Source organism: Heterodontus francisci, chromosome 2, assembly GCF_036365525.1.
Source record: "Heterodontus francisci isolate sHetFra1 chromosome 2, sHetFra1.hap1, whole genome shotgun sequence".
Taxonomy (NCBI): Eukaryota; Metazoa; Chordata; class Chondrichthyes; order Heterodontiformes; family Heterodontidae; genus Heterodontus; species Heterodontus francisci.
In genome coordinates this window covers 145,677,564-145,702,632 of record NC_090372.1, presented here as the reverse complement: position 1 = coordinate 145,702,632, position 25,069 = coordinate 145,677,564, and the positions used below count along the sequence as shown (strand labels likewise).

At 45.7% G+C, this 25,069-nt stretch overlaps 1 protein-coding gene across 3 annotated transcripts in view; it reads left to right on the top strand.

The window, feature by feature from the left end:
* Positions 1 to 25,069, top strand: part of hacl1 (2-hydroxyacyl-CoA lyase 1) — a 147,618-nt gene that overhangs the window by 10,276 nt on the left and 112,273 nt on the right. For 2 of the 3 annotated variants that reach the window (XM_068011713.1, XM_068011697.1), the window contains exons 5-6: positions 12,152 to 12,224; positions 18,029 to 18,106. In XM_068011713.1, coding sequence (XP_067867814.1) covers positions 12,152 to 12,224; positions 18,029 to 18,106 — 151 coding nt within the window. The remainder of the gene's footprint in view (positions 1 to 12,151; positions 12,225 to 18,028; positions 18,107 to 25,069) is intronic. The other variant, XM_068011706.1, reaches the window with a different exon arrangement.

Genomic DNA, 25,069 nt, shown 5'->3' with positions numbered 1-25,069 from the left:
GTTGATGAGCTGCCTTCTTGAACTGCTGCAGCCCTTGGGGTGTAGGTACACCAACAGTGCTGTTAGGAAGGGAGTTCCAGGAGTTTGATCCAGCAACAGTGAAGGAACAGCGATATAGCTCCAAGTGAGGATGGTGTGTGGCTTTGAGGGGAACTTGCAGGTGGTGGTGTTCCCATGCATCTGCTGCCATTGTCCTTCTAGATGGTAGAGGTCGTGGGTTTGGAAGGTGTTGTCGAAGGAGCCTTGGTGAGTGCTGCAGTGCATCTTGCCACTGTGTGTTGATGGTGAAGGGAGTGAATGTTGAAGGTGGTGGCTGGAGTGCCAATTGAGCAGGCTGCTTTGTCCTGGATGGTGTCGAGCTTCTTGAGTGTTGTTGGAGCTGCACCCATCCAGGCAAGTGGAGAGTATTTGATCACATTCCTGACTTGTGCCTTGTAGATGGTGGACAGGCTTTGGGGAGTCAGGAGGTGAGTAACTCGCTACAGAATTCCCAGTTTCTGACCTGCTCGTGTAGCCACAGCATTTTAGCAGCTGGTCCAGTTCAGTTCTGGTCAATGGTGACCCCCAGGATGTTGATAGTGGGGGACTCAGCGATGGTAATGCCATTGAACGCCAAGGGGAGATGGTTAGATTCTCTCTTGTTGGAGATGGTCATTGCCTGGCACTTGTGTGGCGCAAATGTTACTTGCCACTTATCAGTCCAAGCCTGGATGTTGTCCAGGTCTTGCTGCATCTGGACACGGGCTGCGTTAGTATCTGAGGAGTTGTGAAGATGCTGAACATTGTGCAATCATCAGCGAGCATCCCCACTTCTGACATTATGATGGAGGGAAGGTCATTGATGAAGCAGCTGAAGATGGTTGGGCCTAGGACACTGCACTGAGGAACAACTGCAGTGATGTCCTGGGATGATTGACCTCCAACAACCACAACCATTTTCCTTTCTGCTAGGTACGACTCCAACCAGCAGTGAGTTTTTCTCCTGATTCCCATTGACTCCAGTTTTGCCAGGGCTCCTTGATGCCATACTCGGTCAAACGCTGCCTTGATGTCAAGGGTAGTCACTCTCACCTGATCTCTGGAGTTCAGCTCTTTTGTCCATGTTTGGACCAAGGCTGTAATGAGGTCAGGAGGTAAGTGGTCCTGGTGGAACCCATACTTACAAATTACATCTACTTGTTGTGACTTTAAAACTAGGGTATTATTAAGTAAAACAAAACCGTTAAGATAGCAACAAAAACTTGTGCATTTGTCTAGTGCCTTTAACATAATAAAACATTGCCACGAGATCCCTGGGGGATACTGAAGTCCATATAGACAACATCCACTGCCCTTCCTTCATCAATCATCTTCGTCACTTCCTCAAAAAACTCAATCAAGTTAGTGAGACACGACCTCCCCTTCACAAAACCATGCTGCCTCTCGCTAATAAGTCCATTTGTTTCCAAATGGGAGTAAATCCTGTCCCGAAGAATCCTCTCTAATAATTTCCCTACCACTGAAGTAAGGCTCACCGGCCTATAATTTCCTGGATTATCCTTGCTACCCTTCTTAAACAAAGGAACAACATTGGCTATTCTCCAGTTGTCTGGGACCTCACCTGTAGCCAATGAGGATACGAAGATTTCTGTCAAGGCCTCAGCAATTTCTTCCCTTGCCTCCCTCAGTATTCTGGGGTAGATCCCATCATGCCCTGGGGACTTATCTACCTTAATGCTTTGCAAGACCCCCAATAGCTCCTCCTTTTTGATAACGACATGACCCAGACTATCTACACTCCGTTCCCCAGACTCATCATCCACCAAGTCCTTCTCTTTGGTGAATACTGATGCAAAGTACTCATTTAGTACCTTGCCCATTTCCTCTGGCTCCACACATAGATTCCCTCCTCTGTCCTTGAGTGGGCCAACCCTTTCCCTGGTTACCCTCTTGCTCTTTATATACGTATAAAAAGCCTTGGGATTTTCCTTAATCCTGTTTGCCAATGACTTTTCATGACCCCTTTTAGCCATCCTGACTCCTTGCTTAAGTTCTTTCCTACTTTCTTTATATTCCTCAAGTGCTTCATCTGTTCCTAGCCTTCCAGCCCTTACGAATGCTTCCTTTTTCTTTTTGACTAGGCTCACAATATCCCTCGTGACCAAGGTTCCCGAAACTTGTCAAACTTGCCCTTCTTCCTCACAGGAACATGCCGGTCCTGGATTCTAATCAACTGACGTTTGTAAGACTCCCACATGTCAGATGTTGATTTACCCTCAAACAGCCGCCCCCAATCTAAATTCTTCAGTTCCTGCCTAATATTGTTATAAGTAGCCTTCCCCCAATTTAGCACCTTCATCTGAGGATTACTCTTATCCTTATTCAATGCTGGATGAACAGAAATTTCTCCAATTAAATATCGGGAAGACCAAAGCCATTGTCTTCAGGGCCTGCCACAAACCCTGTTTACTAGCTCCCAACTCAATCCCTCTCCCTGGAACTGTCTGAGGCCGAACCAGATTGTAATCTTGGTGTCATATGTGACCCAAAGATAAGCTTCTGATGACATATCTGCACCATCACTACGACTGCCTATTTGCACCTCTGTGACTCCGTATCCACCTCAGCTCATCTGCTGTTCAAACCTCATCCATGTCTTTGTTACCTCTAGGATTCTAACACACTCCTGGCTATCCTCCCACATTCAACCCTTCGTAAACATAAGGTCAACCAAAACTTTGCAGCCAAGTCCTGTTCACCTTTCACCTCTATGCTCACTGACCTAAACTGGCTCCTGGTTAAGCAACAGCTTGATTTTAAAATTCTCATCCTTGTTTTCAAATATCTCTATGACCTCGCCCCTCCCAATATCTATAATCTTCTCCAGCCCCAAACCCTCCGAGATATCTGCACTCCTCTAATTCAGGCCTCATAAGAATCCCCAATTGTAACTACTTCACTATTGGTGACTGTGCCTTCAGCTGCCTGGGCCCTAAGCTCTGGAATTCCCTCCCTAAACCTCTCCATCTCTCTTTCCTCCTTTCAGATGCTCCTTGAAACTTACCTCTTTGATTGAGCTTGACCATCTGGCTGAATATCTCTTATGTGGCTGTGTCAAATGTTGCTTTAAGATGCTTCACAGGAGCATTATAGAATGTTTTATTATGTTAAAGGCACTAGACAAATGCACAAGTTTTTGTTGCTATCTTAACGGTTTTGTTTTACTTAATAATACCCTAGTTTTAAAGTGGCAGACTGGTACGAAAGATGAAGACACACTGGATCAGAGGTGAGCTGGCAAGATGGATACAGAACTGGCTCGGTCATAGAAGACAGAGGGTAGCAGTGGAAGGGTGCTTTTCTGAATGGAGGGCTGTGACTAGTGGTGTTCCGCAGGGATCAGTGCTGGGACCTTTGCTGTTTGTAGTATATATAAATGATTTGGAGGAAAATGTAGCTGGTCTGATTCGTAAGTTTGTGGACGACACAAAGGTTGGTGGAGTTGCGGATAGTGATGAGGATTGTCAGAGGATACAGCAGGATATAGATCGGTTGGAGACTTGAGCGGAGAAATGGCAGCTGGAGTTTAATCCGGACAAATGTAAGGTAATGCATTTTGGAAGGTCTAATACAGGTGGGAAGTATAAGGTAAATGGCAGAACCCTCAGGAGTATTGACAGGCAGAGAGATCTGGGCGTACAGGTCCACAGGTCACTGAAAGTGGCAACGTAGGTGGATAAGGTAGTCAAGAAGGCATACGGCATGCTTGCCTTCATCGGTCGGGGCATAGAGTATAAAAATTGGCAAGGCATGCTGCAGCTGTACAGAACCTTAGTTAGGCCACACTTGGAATATTGCGTGCAATTCTGGTCGCCAAACTACCAGAAGGACGTGGAGGCTTTGGAGACGGTACAGAAGAGGTTTACCAGGATGTTGCCTGGTCTGGAGGGCATTGGCTATGAGGAGAGGTTGGATAAACTCGGATTATTTTCACTGGAATGATGGAGGTGGAGGGGCGACAAGATAGAGGTTTACAAAGTTATGAGTGGCATGGACAGAGTGGATAATCAGAAGCTTTTTCCCAGGGTGGAAGAGTCAGTTACTAGGGGACATAAGTTTAAGGTGCGAGGAGCAAAGTTTAGAGGGGATGTGCGAGGCAAGTTCTTTACACAGAGGGTGGTGAGTGCCTGGAACTTGCTGCCGGGGGAGGTGGTGGAAGCAGGTACGATAGCGACGTTTAAGAGGCATCTTGACAAATACATGAATAGGATGGGAATAGAGGGATACGGACCCCGGAAGTGCAGAAGGTTTTAGTTTAGGCAGGCATCAAGATCGGCGCAGGCTTGGAGGGCCGAATGGCCTGTTCCTGTGCTGTACTGTTCTTTGTTCTTTGAATATCAGACAAGAAGTCTGATAATTTAGCGACAGTGGAGGAGTTGAGAGAGGTGGTGGTGAGGTGGCGCTGGCTATCGTTAACATACGTGTGGAAACCAATGCTGTGTTTTCAGATGATGCTGCGGGGGGCAGTGTGTAGATAAGAAATATGAGGGACCCAGGATTAGATCCCTGGGGGATACCAGAGGTAACATTGCAGGAGAGGGAAGAGAAGCCATTGCAGATGCTACTCTGGCTATGATTAGATAGATAAGAATGGAAGCAGGTGAGAGCAGTCCCACCCAGCTGGACAACAGTGGAGAGGTGTTAGGGGTGGATGTTGTGATAAACTGTGTTAAAGGTTGTAGACCGGTCGAGAAGGACAAGGAGGGATAGTTTACCTTTGTCAGTTACATAGGATGTCATTTGGGACTTTGGGAAGAGCCATTTCGGTTCTGTGGTGGGGTGGGAACCTGCTCAGAGGGATTCAAACATGGAGTTCCGGGAAAGACGGGAACGGATTTTGGAAGAAACAACATGCCCGAGGAGAGGGAGGTTGGAGGTGGGGGTGATAGTTTGCAAGGATGGTGGGCTCAAGGGTTTTTCTTTTGAGGAGTGGGGCGATGACGGCAGATTTAAAGGAGAGAGGGACAACACCTGAAGAGAGAAAACCATTTACAATATCGGCTAACATGGGGACCAGAGCGGAAGTTGAGTAATCAGTTTAGTGAAAATAGGGTCAAGGGAAAAAGAGATGGGTCTCGTGGACAAGATGAGATTGGAGAGAGCATGAGGGGAGATAAGAAAGGTATTGAAGAACGATGCAAGTTCAGTGCGAGGGCAGGAGGGGATCTTTAAAGGAGGTTTGACCTGGTGTGCTAGGGTAAGGGAAAGAAGTGGCAGAAGCAGCTGATTGGTTGGTCTCGATTGTAGTGATAAAGAAGTCTGAGCTCCTTGTACTTAAATTGTTGGCAATGAGGATGGAAGGGACAGGGGAGAGGTGTTTAAGAAGGCGTTTGCATTAGAGAAAAGCATGTTGGCATTCCAGCCTGACCTTGGAATAGTCAACAGTTTTAGCCGATGTGAGCAGGACCCAATACTGCTTTATGTGGTCCACCTAGATCTGGCAGTGAACGGCTAAACCAGTTGTCTATCATATCTGTTCAATTTGGTGTCTCTTGGGCTTAAGGGAGTGGAGATGAGGGCTGTACCGGGGGAACAGCCATAGTGAACAAGAATAATGATTTTATTGGGGAGATTATGGCATCAAAAGTGGACGTGAGGGTCAGGATGAGCAAAGCAGTAGCTGGAGAAATGTCGTGGTGAATGGAGGGCCGGAGGCTAGTGAGTTGGGAAAAGATACACAGCTTTGGGGGCTGCTGGGAGTGACAATGCCTTGAAGGAGTGCAGTCCAGACCATGACAACAATGAGCATAGGTCTGTACAAGAGAGAGCAGCAAAGTGTAGATATGCTGTTGTTATTGTTGGTTCCATAGTCGGGGCACAGATAGGCATTTCTGTAACCGTTACGGTGAGTCTCGCATGGTATGCCTCCCTGGTGCCAGGGTAAAGGATATCATGGAGAGGGTGCAGGATATTCTGCAGGGGGAAGGGAGTGAGCCAGAAGTTGTGGTACATGTTGGTACCAATGACATAGCAAGGGCAGGGATTGAGGTCCTACAGTCAGATTTTCAGGAGCTAGGGAAGAAGTTAAAGAGTAGGACCTCAAAGGTCTGGATTACTCCCAGTGCCATGTCCTAGAGAGAATAGAAATAGGAAGATGAGAAGGATCAATGTGCGGCTTGAGGCGTGATGCAGGAGGAAGGGCTTCAGATTCTTGGGACAGTGGGACCAGTTCTGGGGCAGGAGGCACCTATTCAAAAGGGACAGGTTGCAACTCAACAGGACTGGGACCAATGTCCTCGTGTGGAGGGTCACTGGTGCGGTTGGGGAAGGTTTAAACTAAATTGGCAGAGGGACGGGCGCCACCATATAGAAGTAGAAAAGAGGAATAAGGTGCATAATGTGAGAGTGTTAGACAGTACTGGAGAAGGGAGTAGTCCCTTATTAGATGGGAGTGGACTGGGATGGACTACGAGGAATGCAAAGACAGGATTACAATTCATGTGTGTAAACACACAAAGTATGGCCAATAAGGTTGGCGAGTACAGGCACAAATAGCAGTACGAAAATATGATGTAGTGGCAATAACAGAAACGTGGCTTAAAAATGGCGAGGACTGGTCGCTTAATATACAAGGATGTAAAGTGTTTAGGGAAGATAGAGAAGGAAAAAAAGGAGGTGGGGTGGCAGTACTGATTAGGGAAGACATTACAGTGTTGGAAAGGGAGGATGTCCTTGAAGGACAAGGACAGAACCTAATTGGTTAGAGTTGAGAAGCAAAAAGGGTATGATCGTGCTACTAGGGGTATTCTATAGGCTTCCAAATAGTGAAAAAGAGATAGAGGAACAAATCTGCAGGGAAAATCACAGAGTGTCCTGCCCAATATTTATCTCAAATATCACAAAAAAACCCTTATCTTGGGGTGGTGCAGTGGTTAGCACCGCAGCCTCACTGCTCCAGTGACCCGGATTCAGTTCTGGGTACTGCCTGTGTGGAGTTTTGCAAATTTTCCCTGTGACCGCGTGGGTTTCTGCCGGGTCCTCCCGTTTCCTCCCACAGCCAAAGACTTGCAGGTTGATAGGTAAATTGGCCATTATAAATTGCCCCTAATGTGGGTAGGTGGTAGGAGAATGGTGGGGATGTGGTAGGGAATATGGGATTAATATAAGATTAGTCTAAATGGGTGGTTGTTGGTCGGCGCAGACTCGGTGGGCAGAAGGGCCTGTTTCAGTGCTGTTTCTCTCTATGATCTACAAGAGTGAGAGAGTACTGATATTGGGGGACTTTAATTACCCAAATATTGATTGGGATAATTTTCGAGTAAAGGGTAAAGAGGGAGAGGAATTTCTGAAACTTCAGGAGAACTTCCTTGATCAGTATTTTCTCAGCCCAACTCGAAAGGAGGCATTGCTGGATCTGGTGCTGGGAAATGAGGTGGGCCAGTGTCTGTCGGGGAGCACTTGGGCAAGACTGATCATTGTATCATAAGTTTTAGACAAGTAATGTAGTAAAGCAAGAAACAAAATAAGGTGGAACGTATTAGAAGAGGACTACTTTCAATGCCATGAGAAGGGATCTAGCCAGGGTAAAATGGAATGCAAAACTGACAGGAAGAGCTGAATGAGAACAATGGGTTATCTTTAAGGAAGTAATGCTTCAGGTACAGGCTAGGTATATTCCAACGAGGGCAAAAGGTAGGGGAACCAAAAATGGGGCTCCTTGGATGACGACAGAGATAGAGATTATGATGAAACAAGAAAAAAAAGAGTGTGTATGATGCATGTCAGATGAATTCTTCAAGTAAGAACCAGGACAAATACAATTAAGTGAGAGGGGACGTGAAGTGGAGTATGAGACTGGTAAAGAGAGAATATGTGAATAGAATAGCATTCAACATCAAAGGGAACCCAAAAATCTTTTACCAACATGTAAATAGTAAGAGGTGGAGCGGGGCCTGTTAGGGGCAAAGAGGGTAATATATGTTTAGAGATGTAGGGCAAGGCTAATATACTTAATGAGTACTTTGTATCAGTGTTCACTATGGAAGTGGAATCTGACACAATATCAGTAGTAGCAGAGAGAGCAGAGGCAAGGGATAGGGTAAAAGTTGAGAGGGGGGGAAGGACTAAAAAGGCTGGCCATGCTTGGGGTAGATAAGTCACCTGGTCCGGATGGCTTGCATCCCAGGTTGCTAAAGGAAGTGGGGATGGAGATAGCGGAAGGGCTTGCCATAATCTGCCAATCTTCCCTGTGTACAGGGGAAGTGCCAAAGGATTGGAGAATGGCAAATGTGACACCCTTATTCAAGAAAGGGTATGAGGACACAGTGGGGCGGCAGAGTGGCGCAGTGGTTAGCACTGCAGCCTCACAGCTCCAGTGACACGGGTTTGGTTCTGGGTACTGCCTGTGCCGAGTTTGCAAGTTCTCCTTGTGACCGCGTGGGTTTCTGCTGGGTGCTCCTGTTTCCTCCCACAGCCGAAGACTTGCAGGTTGATAGGTAAATTGGTCATTGTAAAAATTTCTCCTAGTGTAGGTAGGTGGTAGGAGAATTGAGGGAAATTGGGGATGTGGTAGGGAATATGGGATTAATGTAGGGTTAGTATAAATGGGTGGTTGATGGTCGGCACAGACTCGGTGGGCCGAATTGCCTGTTTCAATGCTGCATCTCTCTATGACTCTGACAGTCATGGCAACTACAGGCCAATTAGTTTAACATTAGTGGTGGGTATGGTTTTAGAAACAATAATCGGGGAAAATATCAGCAGACACTTGGAGAGGTTTGAGATAGCCAGCATGGATTTGTAAAAGACAGATCGTGCTTGACTAATCTAGCTGAATTTTTTGGTGAAGTAACAGAGAAGATTGCAGAGAATGCAGTGGATGTTGTTTGTGTGGATTTTAAGAAAGCATTTGATAAATGGCTGGTTATCAAAATTGACAAAAAAAGAGGGTCAGTGTCCAATTGAATAAGAAATTGACTTAAGGCCAGAAAACAGTGAGTCTCAGTAAATGATTGTTTTTCATCCTGGAGGATCGTAGACAGTGGTGTTTCCTGAGGGTCAGTGCTGGGACAACTGCTTTTTTTGATCTATATAAACTACTTGGATAGTGGAATAGAGAGTAGAATCTCAAAATTTGCTGATGACACCAAACTTGGAAATGTAACAAACAATGAGGGTGACATGAACTGCCTGCAACAGGACATAGATAGGCTAGCAGAATGGGCAGACAGGTGGCATGTTGGAATTTAATACTGACAAATGTGAAATGATGTATTTTGGCAGAAGGAATAGGGAGTGGCAATCTATACTTAATGACACAGTTCTAAAAAATCTGCAGGAACAGAGGGATCTGGGGGTGCATGTGGATCGATCTTTGAAGGTGGCAGGACATATTGAGAGAGTGGTTAGTAAAGCTTATGGGATCTTGGGCTTTATAAATTGACGCATTGAGTACAAAAGCAGGGAAGTTATGCTGAACTTTTATAAAGCCTTGGTAGGCCACAACTGGAGTATTGTGTCCAGATCTGGTCACCATGCCTCAGGAAGGATGTGAGGGTCCTTGAGAGGGTGCAGAGGAGATTTACCACAATGGTTCCAGGGATGAGGGTTTTTAGTTACAAGGTTAGGTTGGAAAGCTGGGGTTGTTCTCCTTGGAACAAAGGAGATTGAGGGGTGATTTAATAGAAGTGTACAATTATGACTGGTTTAGATAAGTTAGACAAGAAAAAACTTTCCCATTAACTGATGGTACAATGACTACAGGACACAGATTGAAGGTTTTGGGCAAGAGATGCAGGGGGAATATGAGGAACAACGTTTTTATACAGCGGGTGGTAATGACCTGGAACTCGCTGCCCACAAGGGTGGTGGAAGCGGAGACAATCAATGACTTCAAGAGGAAGTTGGATGGCCACTTGAAGGAAGTAAATTTATAGGGCTGCGAGGATCGGGTTCATGGACAGGATTGCTCCTTTGAGAGCCAGCATGGACTCGACGGGCCAAATGGCCTCATTCTGTGCCATAAATGACTCTATGACTCATGGAGAAAAAGTGTGCATAATTCCCAGAAAAACATGTTGAATCCTTATTGGAAGAGGCTATTCAGCCCATTATGCCTGTGCCTGTTCTCTGTAGGTACTATCCATTTAATCCTACTTCCTTGCCCATTTCCTTCCCCATATTCATCTATTTAAAAAAACATTCACTTCCTTTTTTAAAGTACTGTGGATTCAGGTACCCTCCCATTTTTGGTGGAGTAGTCCACAATTTAACTGCTCCCGTAATGATGGAACACTGGCATAATGGGTGAGATGCAGGACAAAAATATCTACACTCCCCTGAAAATGGTGATACATATCATCTGGTTTGAATTGAGCTCAGGTCCTAGATGAAAGGAGAGTAGCCACTCATAACCTGGCCAGCCTTTCTCCCACTCCCAATATTGCAACGTTCTATTATTTTGCCTGGCGTAGAAATACAGATTGCAAGCAGATTTCATTTCTACCCATTTGCCGTCTGACAGCAGGTGGCACCGTGCCTTTCCATAGTTTGTCATAGGCCTGGGTTTTGAAGCGACGACACTCACTACCGACCTCGAAGAAAGCTGCCCACAATGATTTAGCAACCTCTGTGGCATGAATTTCCCCTTTCCTAACAGCAGTTTAGATCTGATGCCAAGTCAAGGGAATAATTTGCTGTGTAATAATAATGATAACGTCATCAAGCTTTAAAAAACCAATCACATTGAAGTGTTCACACAGCAAGCCAGGAAGTTAAACATTCTTCATATCCTTCACTATTAATTTAAACTTTCAGATAGCAAAATAAATGATCATGATAGGGTTAAGATAGAAGCTAAAATAAACAATTAAAAAAAATGATTTTATTTTTTAAAAAGTGTGGAATTTTTCTATCATTCTGGAGAAATTTGACATTCCATATTTATAAAATCAGCTTTTCAGGGCCACTGAGGGTGTTTAACAGTAATTATGAAGATAGTATGCTGCTAAAAACCCAGTTGCACCTCATTCGACAAGGTGTAACATTTTCAAATATTTTTACAGTGAGACCGAAAGTGTAAGATTGGAAGTTCTCGTCAATTCAGTTGACTTCCATTGATTGTAGTCTGAGGGTTTGCCTCAACACCGCACCCTTTGGAGAAGCGTAGAATCACTGACAGCAACTTCTGGATTTCCGTGTCATTTTGCACATGTGCGGACTCCAGAAGTTGCTGTCAGTTTCAGTGGCGTAATGGTGGCGAATGCAGACAGCTTCACTGTCATTACCACCACAAAATACAGGCCATTCTGTCTGTCACTGGAGCTAATATAGGCAATAGATTAGCTTTTAAAAAGAACTTACATTGGAGAGGTTGATGAAATGCATGTCCATTTTATATATTTATTTTAAAGCAATTAAAGCAGTATACTTCGATTATTTTTAATTGTTATAGCTGCTGATATAAATCTGCATTAAACCTCAATGAAAAAATGCTGTTGTATATTTGTCTCTGCTTTGAATCCCAAGTTCACTGCACGACTTTAAAATGGGTTATTTTCACTGGATTAAATTTTCCCCAGAATTAATCAAGCACCAATTCAGTAGAAAAAAATGGGTTAACGTTTTTGGTGCTTACCTTTCATTGGAATTGGTTTTGAACCTAAAAGGTTTTCTTTTATTTCTTGCATTTTCTACATAGTGTGTGCTGCATTGCAGTTCAATTAACATGTTGTGGAAAAAAGAAATTCAACATTCTAATTAATGCTGCATATTTTATAAGCCACTAATGAGGGCCTGTTGGTAGATTTTCGTTATGTAATGAATAGAAAGGGTACTTCTCATGAGGCATTGCATTATCTACCAGTAGGATTGAGACTTTAATCCTGGTGCAGCACAAGATATAGCTCATAACACAACCTAAGAGCACTTGTTCTAATCACCAGCTGCAAAATTGTTATATCGGGCTTAATCTACATCAGGCTTTGTATAATTATACATTTTAATTTGAAGAAATTGTGTTTGAAGTTGAGGTGATTGATGTATTGATGTTAAGTGCTATGTATCGAAGGTTGTTAAACACCAAGCTTCGAGAAGATGAAAACATTTCAAAGAGCGCAATGCAGTACGCTTGCATGAAGTACCAGAAAATGTCAAACAATGTCATTTCTTTCAGGCCTGTAATTGTCCTAGCAGGATCCTGTGACCAAAATCAGCAAACAATGGGTGCATTTCAGGAGTTTCCACAGGTGTGTTAAACTCATTATCTCTTAAAAATGGTTACTATTTAATATTTGGAAATGTTTAAACTTGCTGATGACACTACTTGTTTGGATAGGGACATTATATTACATGACTGAAAGGCTTTATCCAGCTAACTATTTTGTCATCTCCATGAATTTCAGAGTATTTTTCAGTTTTAAGATAGTGGGCCATTCAGGTTGATTTAAAATATTAGGCAATATATATATCTTTAAATGGATCCAATATTGTGCCTTGTTCTAACACTAGCAAAACTTGCTGGATGCTGGCAAGTTTTAGGTTATAGTATCACTGTCCACTCCTATTCTTCCTTCCTGAAAGAAAATCTGAAAATTTAGCAGATACAACAAAATAAATGATTCAACCATCCGACAGTATGCTATAATTATGCTAGTTCTGCTGCAGAGTATTGCAATTGCTCATTGTAATTGGTTTCTTCTTTTAGTCAATTATTAATCACCAAAATGTTGGTTCTGTTGCTTTTCAATTTATCTTACATTAACAGATTATGCCAGTTGCTTATTGCTTTTGCGTATCTCATCCCTTTTAATAAAAACTAGTAGTGGTGCAATGCATGAGCCGGAGCTGGGTCAAAATCCTGGCACTCTCTTCCTAACAGAACTGTGGGTGTACCTACCCCACATGGACTGCAGCGGTTCAAGAAACCAGCTCACTACCACCTTCTCAAGGGCAATTAGGGATGGGCAATAAATGCTGGCTTAGCCAGCGACGCCCACATCCTATGAATGAATACATTTATTACTTTTAATTGCAAAGCGCAGAAACTAGCAATCTTCTTAAATGCTCCAAAAATGACCTACTGATTGCTTTTTCTAGGAAAATGACATTCATGTTGCTACTTGAGGATGGCTTATTCTAACAGAAGCCTGAGCATGGCAAATTCTAAACTCATGCCACATGACTGAAATACATAAGCCATCTGTAGACATGCGTTTAGGTCATATTTCTGGGAGCAGGAGGGTGACGACAAACAGGTTGGAATTGACTGATCAAACAACCTTGTTTGGTTTGGAATGTGGAAAGAGAGAAACATCTCCTTTTCCCCTGCCCAGAAAAAAAGTACCTGATGCAAAGTGACCCAGTAATATCATCAAAATAATTAAATCCAGGATCAATTAGAAATGGCTATTTTGACAAGTCATTGCAGAGCATGTGAAGAGTATTTTACTGTAATATTGTTCAAGATGAGACATTAAATTAAGTCTCTCTAGCAGAGGCATATTTCAAAATGTATCACCCTGATCGATGCTTCCAAATGACAATAATATCATATTCTGTACATTTACAATTGCTTTAAAAAAAAATCTGTCTGTTGCTCTTCAGTCCCATGTGCCAATAACTTCTCATCTCACTTAGCTTGCTCCTTGGGCTGAATTTTATAAGCTCGCTGCCGTTCTTGGTGGTGGGCTTGAAAGAAGGCGTGACGCAAGCACGACTTGTGCGCCACTGAGCCCCAACGATATTTCGCGTGGGGGCTCATTTAAATGGAGGGGGCGGAACGGCCTCCAATGACATAGAAGGGGCGGCCACTCCGTCCCCGGCAATGGCGTCTAGCGCCACCATGCAGGTGTGTTGCCATTTTTAAAGGGCTTTAAGCCCTCCAGGTAAATTTAAATGTTTAAAGGGACAGGTTTATGAAAGTTGCAACTAAAATTTTATTTAAAGTTTGAATCCCCTCTCCCACCCCCCCCCCCCACTGAGTTCTCAATAAATAAAATGACCTATCCCCCCAGAAAGCCACTTTTTAATATGCCAAACTTTCACACCCTCAACTTCAGTATCTTTGACCCTCAACCCCTTCCCATCATCCCCACAATCAATCGGAGCGGTTTTCCCTGCTTCCCCCCCCCCCCCCCCCCACCCCCTCCCCACCCCACCAGCCCTGCAAATTTCACTCCACCCCCCAGTGTCACGCCTCGGATCTCCGAACGGAGTTATGTAATATGATTAGCATATTTAGATGAAGGCTCCACTGTCGAGCGACCGGGGGGTTTCCACACTGAGGCCTTGCCGCCACCGGTAAAATGGGGCGGGGCCTTCCTGCCATTGGGGGTCGTGGCGGGCCTCTCCCGGAAGAATATTTCCGGGCCCCCCCCCCACCCTTGCCACGACCCCCAACGTCAGAGGGCTGGTAAAATTCAGCCCCTCATCTTTGTAAAGTCTGCCCTAATCCAATCTGGTGTGTTAGTTTCTACTGACTTTTTTTCTGTTTGTGATTGGATCTTAAACCTTATATGGTGGTCACCACACCCAAGTTCTCACCCACATTTAGTTCATCGACATTAACTATTTCATTACTCATAACCAGATGTAGCAATTCTTCTGCTCTCGTAGGCCGACTAACCTGTTTGAGGAAGGTGTCCTGTACACATTTTAGATTGCTCACCGGGGCAGAGTGGGACAATATCTCGCTCACAGGCCTCTGCCAATATCATTGGGGATGGCCTGACCTTAGCAGCACAGTGAATCAAGTCACTGACAGGACCTAAAAAATTTCTTCAGGAGTAGCAAACCCGATGAACATACTTTGCATTTCTCCCTGTTGTTGTGGGAGGGCAGGACTGGATGCATCAGCACAATGACTGACTGATAATATCTCAAAACCAGTATGGGAAAGAAATTGAAAGAGTGGAAATCAGTGAAAGTAAAACTAAATGTCCGTTGGCGTCACCCTGTGGCATCATAGAGGAACTACAGGCTGTCTGACAGTTTAAAACCAGTACCGCAGCAGTGGTAGGTTCTGTGCCTGCATTTATCATTGAGTGCCACCTACTTGTGTATCAGATATTGCAAGTAATTTAAAGTTTTAAAACCCCTAAAAGGGCTTTTCAATTAATTTTGAAATGAAATGTGGTGTTCTATCACTTTCAATATATAATAGATATAAAGGTACATAGTTGATGATCTGGTGGTTATGTATCAAATTGTTTTTCCTGTGGTTTTAGCCAGTACACAAACTCATCATTCAGTTATTCATAGGGTTTCTAATGTATTATCAGTTGAAGAAATAGGTTCAAGTGACAATTGAATGTGTTTGTTGAAAAAGAGAATGGTTCAGCAATATGGTGCGAAGCCATGTAGATGGTATTGATCTTTGACAAAAAGAGATCAGTCTGTTGGCATCAACTGTCTTTACCTCACTAAAAGATAACTTAATTTGTTTCCTAAAGTTATCAGACAAATTAGTCAATTTAAAGTATTATGTATGTATAAAAAAACTTTTAATTTTGCTCTTCTCCTATGTTTATGTCAGTGTGTGCTGCCACGCAGGACTCTCTCTGCTTTTAAAACCTGCAGCACTAGTGCAAAAGATTGAGTAATGAACACTTTTTGCACCCTTCAGACACCAACCCAACCCCATCCCTTAGTTACCAAGTAGTTGATATTCTAGATTATTTTTCCAAACTGTGAGGAGAATGCAAAGACGCTTCAAGGGGATTTGGAGAGGCTAAGCAAGTGGGCAAAATTTGGCAGATGGAATACAGTGTGGAGAAATGTGAGGTTATCCACTTTGGTAGGAAAAACAGAAATACAAAGTATTTCTTAAATGGTGAGAGGCTGGGAAGTGTTGAACTTCAAAGGGACTTGGGTGTCCTTGTTCATTAGTCACTGAAAGCCAACATACAGGTACAGCAAGCAATTAAGAAAGCAAATGGTATGTTGGGCTTTATTATGAGTGGATTTGAGTATAGGAGTAAAGATGTCTTGCCGCAATTGTTTAGAGCCTTGGTGAGATTACACATGGAGTATTGTGTGCAATTTTGGTCTCCTTACCAAAGGAAAGATATACTTGCCATAGAGGGAGTGCAACAAAGGTTCACCAAACTAATTCCTGAGTTGGAGGAATTGTCCTATGAGGAAAGATTAAATAGACTGGGCCTTTATTCGCTGGTGTTTCGAAGAATGAGAGGTGATCTCATTAAAACATACAAAATTCTTACAGGGCTCGACAGGGTAGATGCAGGAAAGATGTTTCCCCTTGCTGGGGAGTCTAGAACTGGGGACACAGTCTAGGAAATAAGGGGCAGGCCATTTAGGACTGAGATGAGGAGGAATTTCTTCACTCAGAGGGTGGTGTATCTTTGGAAATCTCAACCCCAGAGGGCTGTGGAAATTCTGTTTCAGGCCTGCTCTTTTATCCTCCCTGCCGCTGGTCTCACTGTGCTCCTGATCTCAAGCCTACCCTTTTATCCCTGTCATCGGTGTCGCTGTGCTCTCGCTCCTGCTCTTTTATCCCTGTCATCAGTGTCGTTGTGCTCTCGCTCTCGGACCTGCTCTTGTATCCCTGTCATCGGTCTCACTGTGCTCCCGATCTCAGGCCTACTCTTTTATCCCTATCATCGGTCTCACTTTGCTCCCGATCTCGTGCCTACTCTTTTACCCCTGTCATCGGTCTCACTGTGCTCCCGATTTCGGGCCTACTCTTTTATCCCTGTCATCGGTCTCGCTGTGCTCCCGATTTCAGGCCTACTCTTTTATCCCTGTCATCGGTGTCGCTGTGCTCCCACTCTCGGGCCTGCTCTTTTATCCCTGTCATCGATCTCACTGTGCTCCCGATCTCGGGCCTACTCTTTTATCCCTGTCATCGGTGTCGCTGTGCTCCCACTCTCAGGCCTGCTCTTTTATCCCTGTCATCGATCTCACTGTGCTCCCGATCTTGGGCCTACTCTTTTATCCCTGTCATCGGTATCACTGTGCTCCCGATCTCAGGCCTACTCTTTTATCCCTGTCATCGGTCTCACTGTGCTCCCGATCTCGTGCCTGCTCTTTTATATCTGTCATCGGTCTCACTGTGCTCCCGATCTCGGGCCTATTCTTTTATCCCTATCATCGGTCTCACTGTGCTCCCGATTTCGGGCCTACTCTTTTATCCCTGTCATCGGTCTCACTGTTTTCCCGATCTCGGGCCTACTCTTTTATCCCTGTCATCGGTGTCGCTGCGCTCTCGCTCTCGTGCCTGCTCTTTTATCCCTGTCATCGATCTCACTCTGCTCCCGATTTCGGGCCTACTCTTTTATCCCTGTCATCGGTCTCACTGTGCTCCCGATCTCAGGCCTACTCTTTTATCCCTGTCATCGGCCTCACTGTACTCCCGATCTCGGGCCTACTCTTTTTTCCCTGTCATCGGTGTCGCTGTGCTCTCGCTCTCGGGCCTGCTCTTTTATCCCTGTCATCGGTATCGCTGTGCTCTCGCTCTCGGGCCTGCTCTTTTATCCCTGTCATTGGTGTCGCTGTGCTCCCACTCTCGGGCCTGCTCTTTTATCCCTGTCATCGATCTCACTGTGCTCCCGATCTCGGGCCTACTCTTTTATCCCTGTCATTGGTGTTGCTGTGCTCTCGCTCTCGGGCCTGCTCTTTTATCCCTGTCATCGGTCTCACTGTGCTCCCGATCTCGGGCCTACTCTTTTATCCCTGTCATTGGTGTCGCTGTGCTCTCGCTCTCGGGCCTGCTCTTTTATCCCTGTCATCGGTCTCACTGTGCTCCTGATCTCAGGCCTACTCTTTTATCCCTGTCATTGGTGTCGCTGTGCTCCCGATCTCGGGCCTACTCTTTTATCCCTGTCATCGGTGTTGCTGTGCTCTTGCTCTCGTGCCTGCTCTTTTATCCCTGTCATCGGTCTGGCCCGTGTGCCCTTGCTTTGCTGCTGACCGCAAAACCCTGGCCTTTATGCATTTATTCAAACTGTGAAACCTGGTTTGTGTCATGTCGTCTTTTACCTTTGCCAGTCCAACTCTATTTAACTGGCTTCATTACAATTTTTTTTGGCAGGTTGAGGCATGTAGGCTTTACAGCAAGTTCTCAGCTAGACCAAGCAGTTTGGAAGCTATACCTGCCGTTATAGAAAAGGTAATTTGGAATGCAGTGGATTGGTAGGTCTGATATCCAGTATCATTGATAAGTTTATCTAAAAAACAATTGTATTAATAGTTATACATTGAATGCTGTTGGGAGGTGAGCTCTCCCAAGGACAGAAGGAAGAGGACAACCTCTCCAACCAAACAGGAGTGGATGGAAGTGGCCAAGGTGGTCAACAGTGGGTGTGGTCCCTCCAACCTGGAGGCAGTGCACCAAGAGGATCCAGGACCTCAGGAGGGCAGGACAGGTGAGTGGCATGACACTTTCAGGTGCCAAGTCCCACAGTAATTTTCCCAGCATTCTATTGTACAACAGTCTTCAGGACAACACAGCTTGCAGCTCCACTCATCCCTCTCTCTGGAGGCACCTCACATCCCCATTACTCATACTCACCATCAGCCTATTGCCCTCTCACACCCATGCCTCACAGTCACTCTACACAAATGTTGTCCTTCCTTCCTCTCCATGCAAGTCAATATGAACACTCATACCTCTCTACTTTCTTTCCTCGCAGGAGAAGAGAGTACACAACTTGATGAGAGGCAGAGACTTAGTGGGGGACTAGCCCTCCAGTGACAGGTGCCTTGTCGGACACTGGCAATACCTGCCCACCTGCTCCACTGGGAAGGGAGGTCTTATTCCAGGAGGCTGCAGATGTCAGCAACAACCTGTCCTGGAAACCTGAGCCTCCTGAAGTGCTGATGCTCAGACATGTCGAGAGAGCTGATCCTCTGCCTGTAGATCCTGTATTGAGATTTTCACCTCCTTCGAGCTGGATCTTGGTGTCCATCTCATCTTCCCTGTGGAGGGGCATGTGTCTGAGGAGAAGGCAGCTGGTGGTGGTGTGGCTCCTCTGCTGCTGCTGGTGTTGTTTCTCGTCTTGTTCCTCATCAGAGGTGCACGGTGGATCTACATAAGTTGCTGCCATGCTGTGCTGAAGGCTGGCAGTAGGAAGGGCAGCTGAAGATGAGTGAAGTGCTAGACAGGTGACGTGCCTTCCAAGAAGTTGGCAATCACCTGTCAAACAGTGAAAGCACTCTCTGAGAGAAGAAGTGCTTTGAACAGCAGCCTCTCACCTGGCCTTCCCAGCTTGTCAGTTTCACTGAAGAAGCTCTTCCCGATGTGTACCCATCTTGTTAACACTGGAGAGCTGCTGACAGGTCAGGAAACAGGTGCTGTGGCTGTTAAAGCCAAAATTGAGGGTGAAAACAGTTCGTGATAAGCTGTTTGTTTATTTTAATTACTTATCTGACAGCTGCATGAGGGTTCCCTGCTCGCCTTCCATCCCATCCCCGTGAAACCCAAAAGAGGGCTGGATAAAGTCAGGATCTTGACCCGATGCCACTGTTAGGGGATTTACTGCCCTGTACGCACCCAAACTCTCCTCCTCTTCCCTGTGAAAATTCCACTCAGTGTCTTGGATCAACTTGGGAATGTGTGTTCCAGAATTCAGAGCTAGTTTTTTGTAGGTGTTTTTTTTTATTATTCATTCATGGGATGTAGGCGTCGCTGGCTAGGCCAGCATTTATTGCCCATCCCTAATTGCCCTTGAGAAGGTGGTGGTGAGCTGCCTTCTTGAACTGCTGCAGTCCATGTGGGGTAGGTACACCCACAGGAAGGGAGTTCCAGGATTTTGACCCAGCGACAGTGAAGGAACGGTGATATAGTTCCAAGTCAGGATGGTGTGTGACTTGGAGGGGAACTTGCAGGTGGTGGTGTTCCCATGTATTTGCTGCCCTTGTCCTTCTAGTTGGTAGAGGTCGCAGGTTTGGAAGGTGCTGTCTAAGGATCCTTGGTACATTGCTGCAGTGCATCTTGTAGATGGTACACACTGCTGCCACTGTGTGTCGGTGGTGGAGGGAGTGAATGTTTGTAGATGGGATGCCAATCAAGTGGGCTGCTTTGTCCTGGATGGTGTCGAGCTTCTTGAGTGTTGTTGGAGCTGTACCCATCCAGGCAAGTGGAGAGTATTCCATCACACTCCTGACTTGTGCCTTGTAGGTGGTGGACAGGCTTTGGGGAGTCAGGAGGTGAGTTACTCGCCTCAGGATTCCTCGCCTCTGACCTGCTCTTGTAGCCATGGTATTTATATGGCTACTCCAGTTCAGTTTTCGGTCAATGGTAGCCCCTAGGATGTTGATAGTGGGGGATTCAGCGATGGTAATGCCGTTGAATGTCAAGGGGAGATGGTTAGATTCTCTCTTGTTGGAGATGGTCATTGCCTGGCACTTGTGTGGCGCGAATGTTACTTGCCACTTATCAGCCCAAGCCTGGATATTGTCCAGGTCTTGCTACATTTCTACACGGACTGCTTCAGTATCTGAGGAGTCACGAATGGTGCTGAACATTGTGCAATCATCAGCGAACATCCCCACTTCTGACCTTATGATTGAAGGAAGGTCATTGATGAAGCAGCTTGTTAGCAGGAATGAATCTAGAAGAATCACTCGACGCTCAGGTCTGCTCCAATGTCAACAGTTTATTGAGTTACGCCAGCGGGGAGCAGGTCACTGGGCTGTCCAGATGCCTCTCCACCGAACAAAGGAAAATCATCAATACTTATACACTTTCGAACAGTTACTCAGCCCATCCTGGCTGGACATGGTCCAATCATAATGATTATAGATTATATACATTGATTATTAAAGACCAATGGAAGCGGTTAACAGGTGTGGAAGGGGCTGCATGACGAGCCCACGGACAGATAGGGGATTATTCATGATGTTTTCCATTCCTTTCTAACCCCCATCCTTGGTTCTCATGTACGCACACCACCTTATCTTAACCTGGTTACAGGCTGGCATCTTTGTCAGCATTCCACAAGGACATCTACTCTCCATTGAATAAGTCTTTGTTTGAATTTATGTTACTCAGCTCCTGTGTGGAATGTGGTCAAGTTGGCTAAGCCCCATGATGCCTTGCAATCTCTTCATTGTTTACTAAGATTATATGTTACTAGTTACTCAAATAAAATTTAAACAGTATGATATTTACTGCAGGTGCCTCTGCGCTTGGGAATACCCTTCAACACAGCTGAAGATGGTTGGGCCTAGGACACTACCCTGAGGAACTCCTGCAGTGATGTCCTGGAGCTCAGATGATTGACCTCCAACAACCACAACCATCTACCTTTGCACTAGGTATGACTCCAGCCAGCAGAGGGTTTTCCCCCTGATTCCCATTGACCTCAGTTTTGCTAGGGCTCCTTGATGCCATACTCGGTCAAATGCTGCCTTGATGTCAAGGGCAGTCACTCTCACCTCACCTCTTGAGTTCAGCTCTTTTATCCATGTTTGAACCAAGGCTGTAATGAGGTCAGGAGCTGAGTGGCCCTGGCGGAACCCAAACTAAGCATCACTGAGCAGGTTATTGCTAAGCAAGTGCCGCTTGATGGCACTGTTGATGACACCTTCCATCACTTTACTGATGATTGAGAGTAGGCTGATGGGGCTGTAGTTGGCGGCATGGATAAACTAAAATTGCAACCAAATATATGGACAAATTGTATACAAATACCATATAATAATTCAGTGCAGTACTGAGGGAGTGCTGCACTCTCAGGGATGCCGCCTTTCGGATAGAGTAAACCAAGGTCCTGTCTGCCCTATCAGGTGGGCGTGAAAGATCCCATGGCACTATTTTGAAAGAGCAAGGCAGTTATCCTCAGTGTCCTGGCCAAAATTTATCCTTCAATCAACATCGCAAAGAAACTAGAGTCATTATCACATTGCTTGGGGGAGACTGCTGTGTGCAAATTGGCTGCCATGTTTCCTACATGACAATGACTACACCTCAAATGTACTCAATAATTTTTATTTGTTCATGAGATGTGGGCGTCGCTGGCAAGGCCAGCATTTATTCCCCATCCCACCCTTGAGAAGGTGTTTGTGAACAAATTCTTGAATCACTGCAGTCCTTGAGGTGTAGGTACACACCACAGTTCTGTTAGGCAGGGAGTTCCAGAATGAAGGAACACTGGTATATTTCCAAGTCAGGATATGTGTGACTTGGAGGGGAACCTGCATGTGATGATGTTCCCCATGTACCTGTTGCCTTTGTCGTTTTAGTTGGTAGAAGTTTGGAAAGTGCTGTTGAAGGACCCGTGGCAAGTTGCTGCACTGCATCTTGTAGATGGTGAACACTGCAGCCACGGTTTGCTGGTAGTGGAGGGAGTGAATTTCTAAGGTGGTGCATGAATGCCAGTCAAACAGGCTACTTTTTCCTGGAATGGTGTCGAACTGCACTCATCTAGGCAATGGAGAGTATTCCATCACACCCCTGACTTGTGCCTTGTAAATGATGGAAAGGCTTTGTGGAGTCAGGAGGTGAATTACTCACCGCAAATACTCAGCCTCTGACTTTGTAGCCACAGTATTTATATGGTTGGTCCAGTTAAGTTTTTGGTCAATGATGACGCCTCGGATGTTGATGTTGGGGGATTCAGCAATGGTAATGCTGTTGAATGTCAAGGAGAGGTGGTTGAGCACTACCTCGAACTGTACTCCAGGGAGAATGCTGTCACTGAGACTGCCCTCAATGCAGCCCAGCCTCTACCAGTCATGGATGAGCTGGACATACAGCCACCCAAATCAGAACTCAGTGATGCCATTGATTCTCTAGCCAGTGGAAAAGCCCCTGGGAAGGACAGCATTACCCCTGAAATAATCAAGAGTGCCAAGCCTGCTATACTCTCAGCACTACATGAACTGCTATGCCTGTGCTGGGACGAGGGAGCAGTACCACAGGACATGCGCGATGCCAATATCATCACCCTCTATAAAAACAAAGGTGACCGCGGTGACTGCAACAACTACCATGGAATCTCCCTGCTCAGCATAGCGGGGAAAGTCTTTGCTCGAATCGCTCTGAACAGGCGCCAGAAGCTGGCCGAGCGCGTGTGGCTTTCGTGCAGAGAGATCGACCGTTGACATGCTGTTCTCCCTTCGTCAGATACAGGAGAAATGCTGTGAACAACAGATGCCCCTCTACATTGCTTTCATTGATCTCACCAAAGCCTTTGACCTCGTCAGCAGACGTGGTCTCTTCAGACTACTAGAAAAGATCGGATGCCCACCAAAGCTACTAAGTATCATCACCTCATTCCATGACAATATGAAAGGCACAATTCAGCATAGCGGCACCTCATCAGACCCTTTTCCTATCCTGAGTGGCGTGAAACAGGGCTGTGTTCTCGCACCCACACTTTTTGGGATTTTCTTCTCCCTGCTGCTTTCACATGCATTCAAGTCCTCTGAAGAAGGAATTTTCCTCCACACAAGATCAGGGGGCAGGTTGTTCAACCTTGTCCGTCTAAGAGCGAAGTCCAAAGTATGGAAAGTCCTCATCAGGGAACTCCTCTTTGCTGACGATGCTGCTTTAACATCTCACACTGAAGAGTGCCTGCAGAGTCTCATCGACAGGTTTGCGGCTGCCTGCAATGAATTTGGGCTAAACATCAGCCTCAAGAAAACGAACATCATGGGGCAGGAGGTCAGAAATGCTCCATCCATCAATATTGGCGACCACGCTCTGGAAGTGGTTCAAGAGTTCACCTACCTAGGCTCAATTATCACCAGTAACCTGTCTCTAGATGCAGAAATCAACAAGCGCATGGGTAAGGCTTCCACTGCTATGTCCAGACTGGCCAAGAGAGTGTGGGAAAATGGCGCACTGACACGGAACACAAAAGTCCGAGTGTATCAGGCCTGTGTCCTCAGTACCTTGCTCTATGGCAGCGAGGCCTGGACAACATGTGTCAGCCAAGAGCGACGTCTCAATTCATTCCATCTTCGCTGCCTCCGGAGAATACTTGGCATCAGGTGGCAGAACCGTATCTCCAACACAGAAGTCCTTGAGGCGGCCAACATCCCCAGCTTGTACACACTACTGAGTCAGCAGCGCTTGAGATGGCTTGGCCATGTGAGCCGCATGGAAGATGGCAGGATCCCCAAAGACACATTGTACAACGAGCTCGCCACTGGTATCAGACCCACCGGCCGTCCATGTCTCCGCTTTAAAGACGTCTGCAAACGCGACATGAAATCCTGTGACATTGATCACAAGTCATGGGAGTCAGTTGCCAGCATTCGCCAGAGCTGGCGGGCAGCCATAAAGACTGGGCTAAAATGTGGCGAGTCGAAGAGACTTAGTAGCTGGCAGGAAAAAAGACAGAGGCGCAAGGGGAGGCCCAAAAGAAAAGAAAAAGAAAAGAAAAAGAAAGGTGGTTCGATTCTCTCTTGTTGGAGATGGTCATTTCCTGGCACTTGTGTGGCACGAATGTTACTTGCCACTTATCAGTCAAGATTGAATTTTGTCCATGTCTTGCTGCATGTGGGCAGGGACTACTTCATTACCTGAGGAGTTGTGAATGGAACTGAACATTGTGAAATCATCTGCGAACATTTCCACTTCTGACCTTATGATGGAGGGAAGGCCATTGATGAAGCAGCTGAAGATGGTTGGACCTAGGACACTACCTTGAGGAACTCCTACAGCGATGTCCTGGGACTGAGATGATTGGCCTCCAACAACCACAACCATCTTCCTTTGCGCTAGGTATGACTCCAACCAGAGGAGAATTTTCCCTATGATTCCCATTGACTTCAATTTTGCTTGGGCTCCTTGATGCCATACTCAGTCAAATGCTGCCTTGATGTCAAGGGCAGTCACTCTTGCCTCACCTCTGGAATTCAGCTCTTTTGTCCGTGGCTTGGACCAAGGCTGTAATGAAGTCAGGAGCTGAGTGGTTCTGGCTGAATCCAAACTGAGTATCGGTGAGCAGGTTAGTGGTGAGTAAATGCTGCTTGAAGGCACTGTTAATGACACCTTCCATGACTTTGCTGATTATTGAGTGTAGACTGATGGGGCAGTAATTGGCCAGATTGTATTTGTCTTGTTTTTTGTGGACAGGACATACCTGGGCAATTTTCCACTTTGTCGGGTAGATGCCAGTGT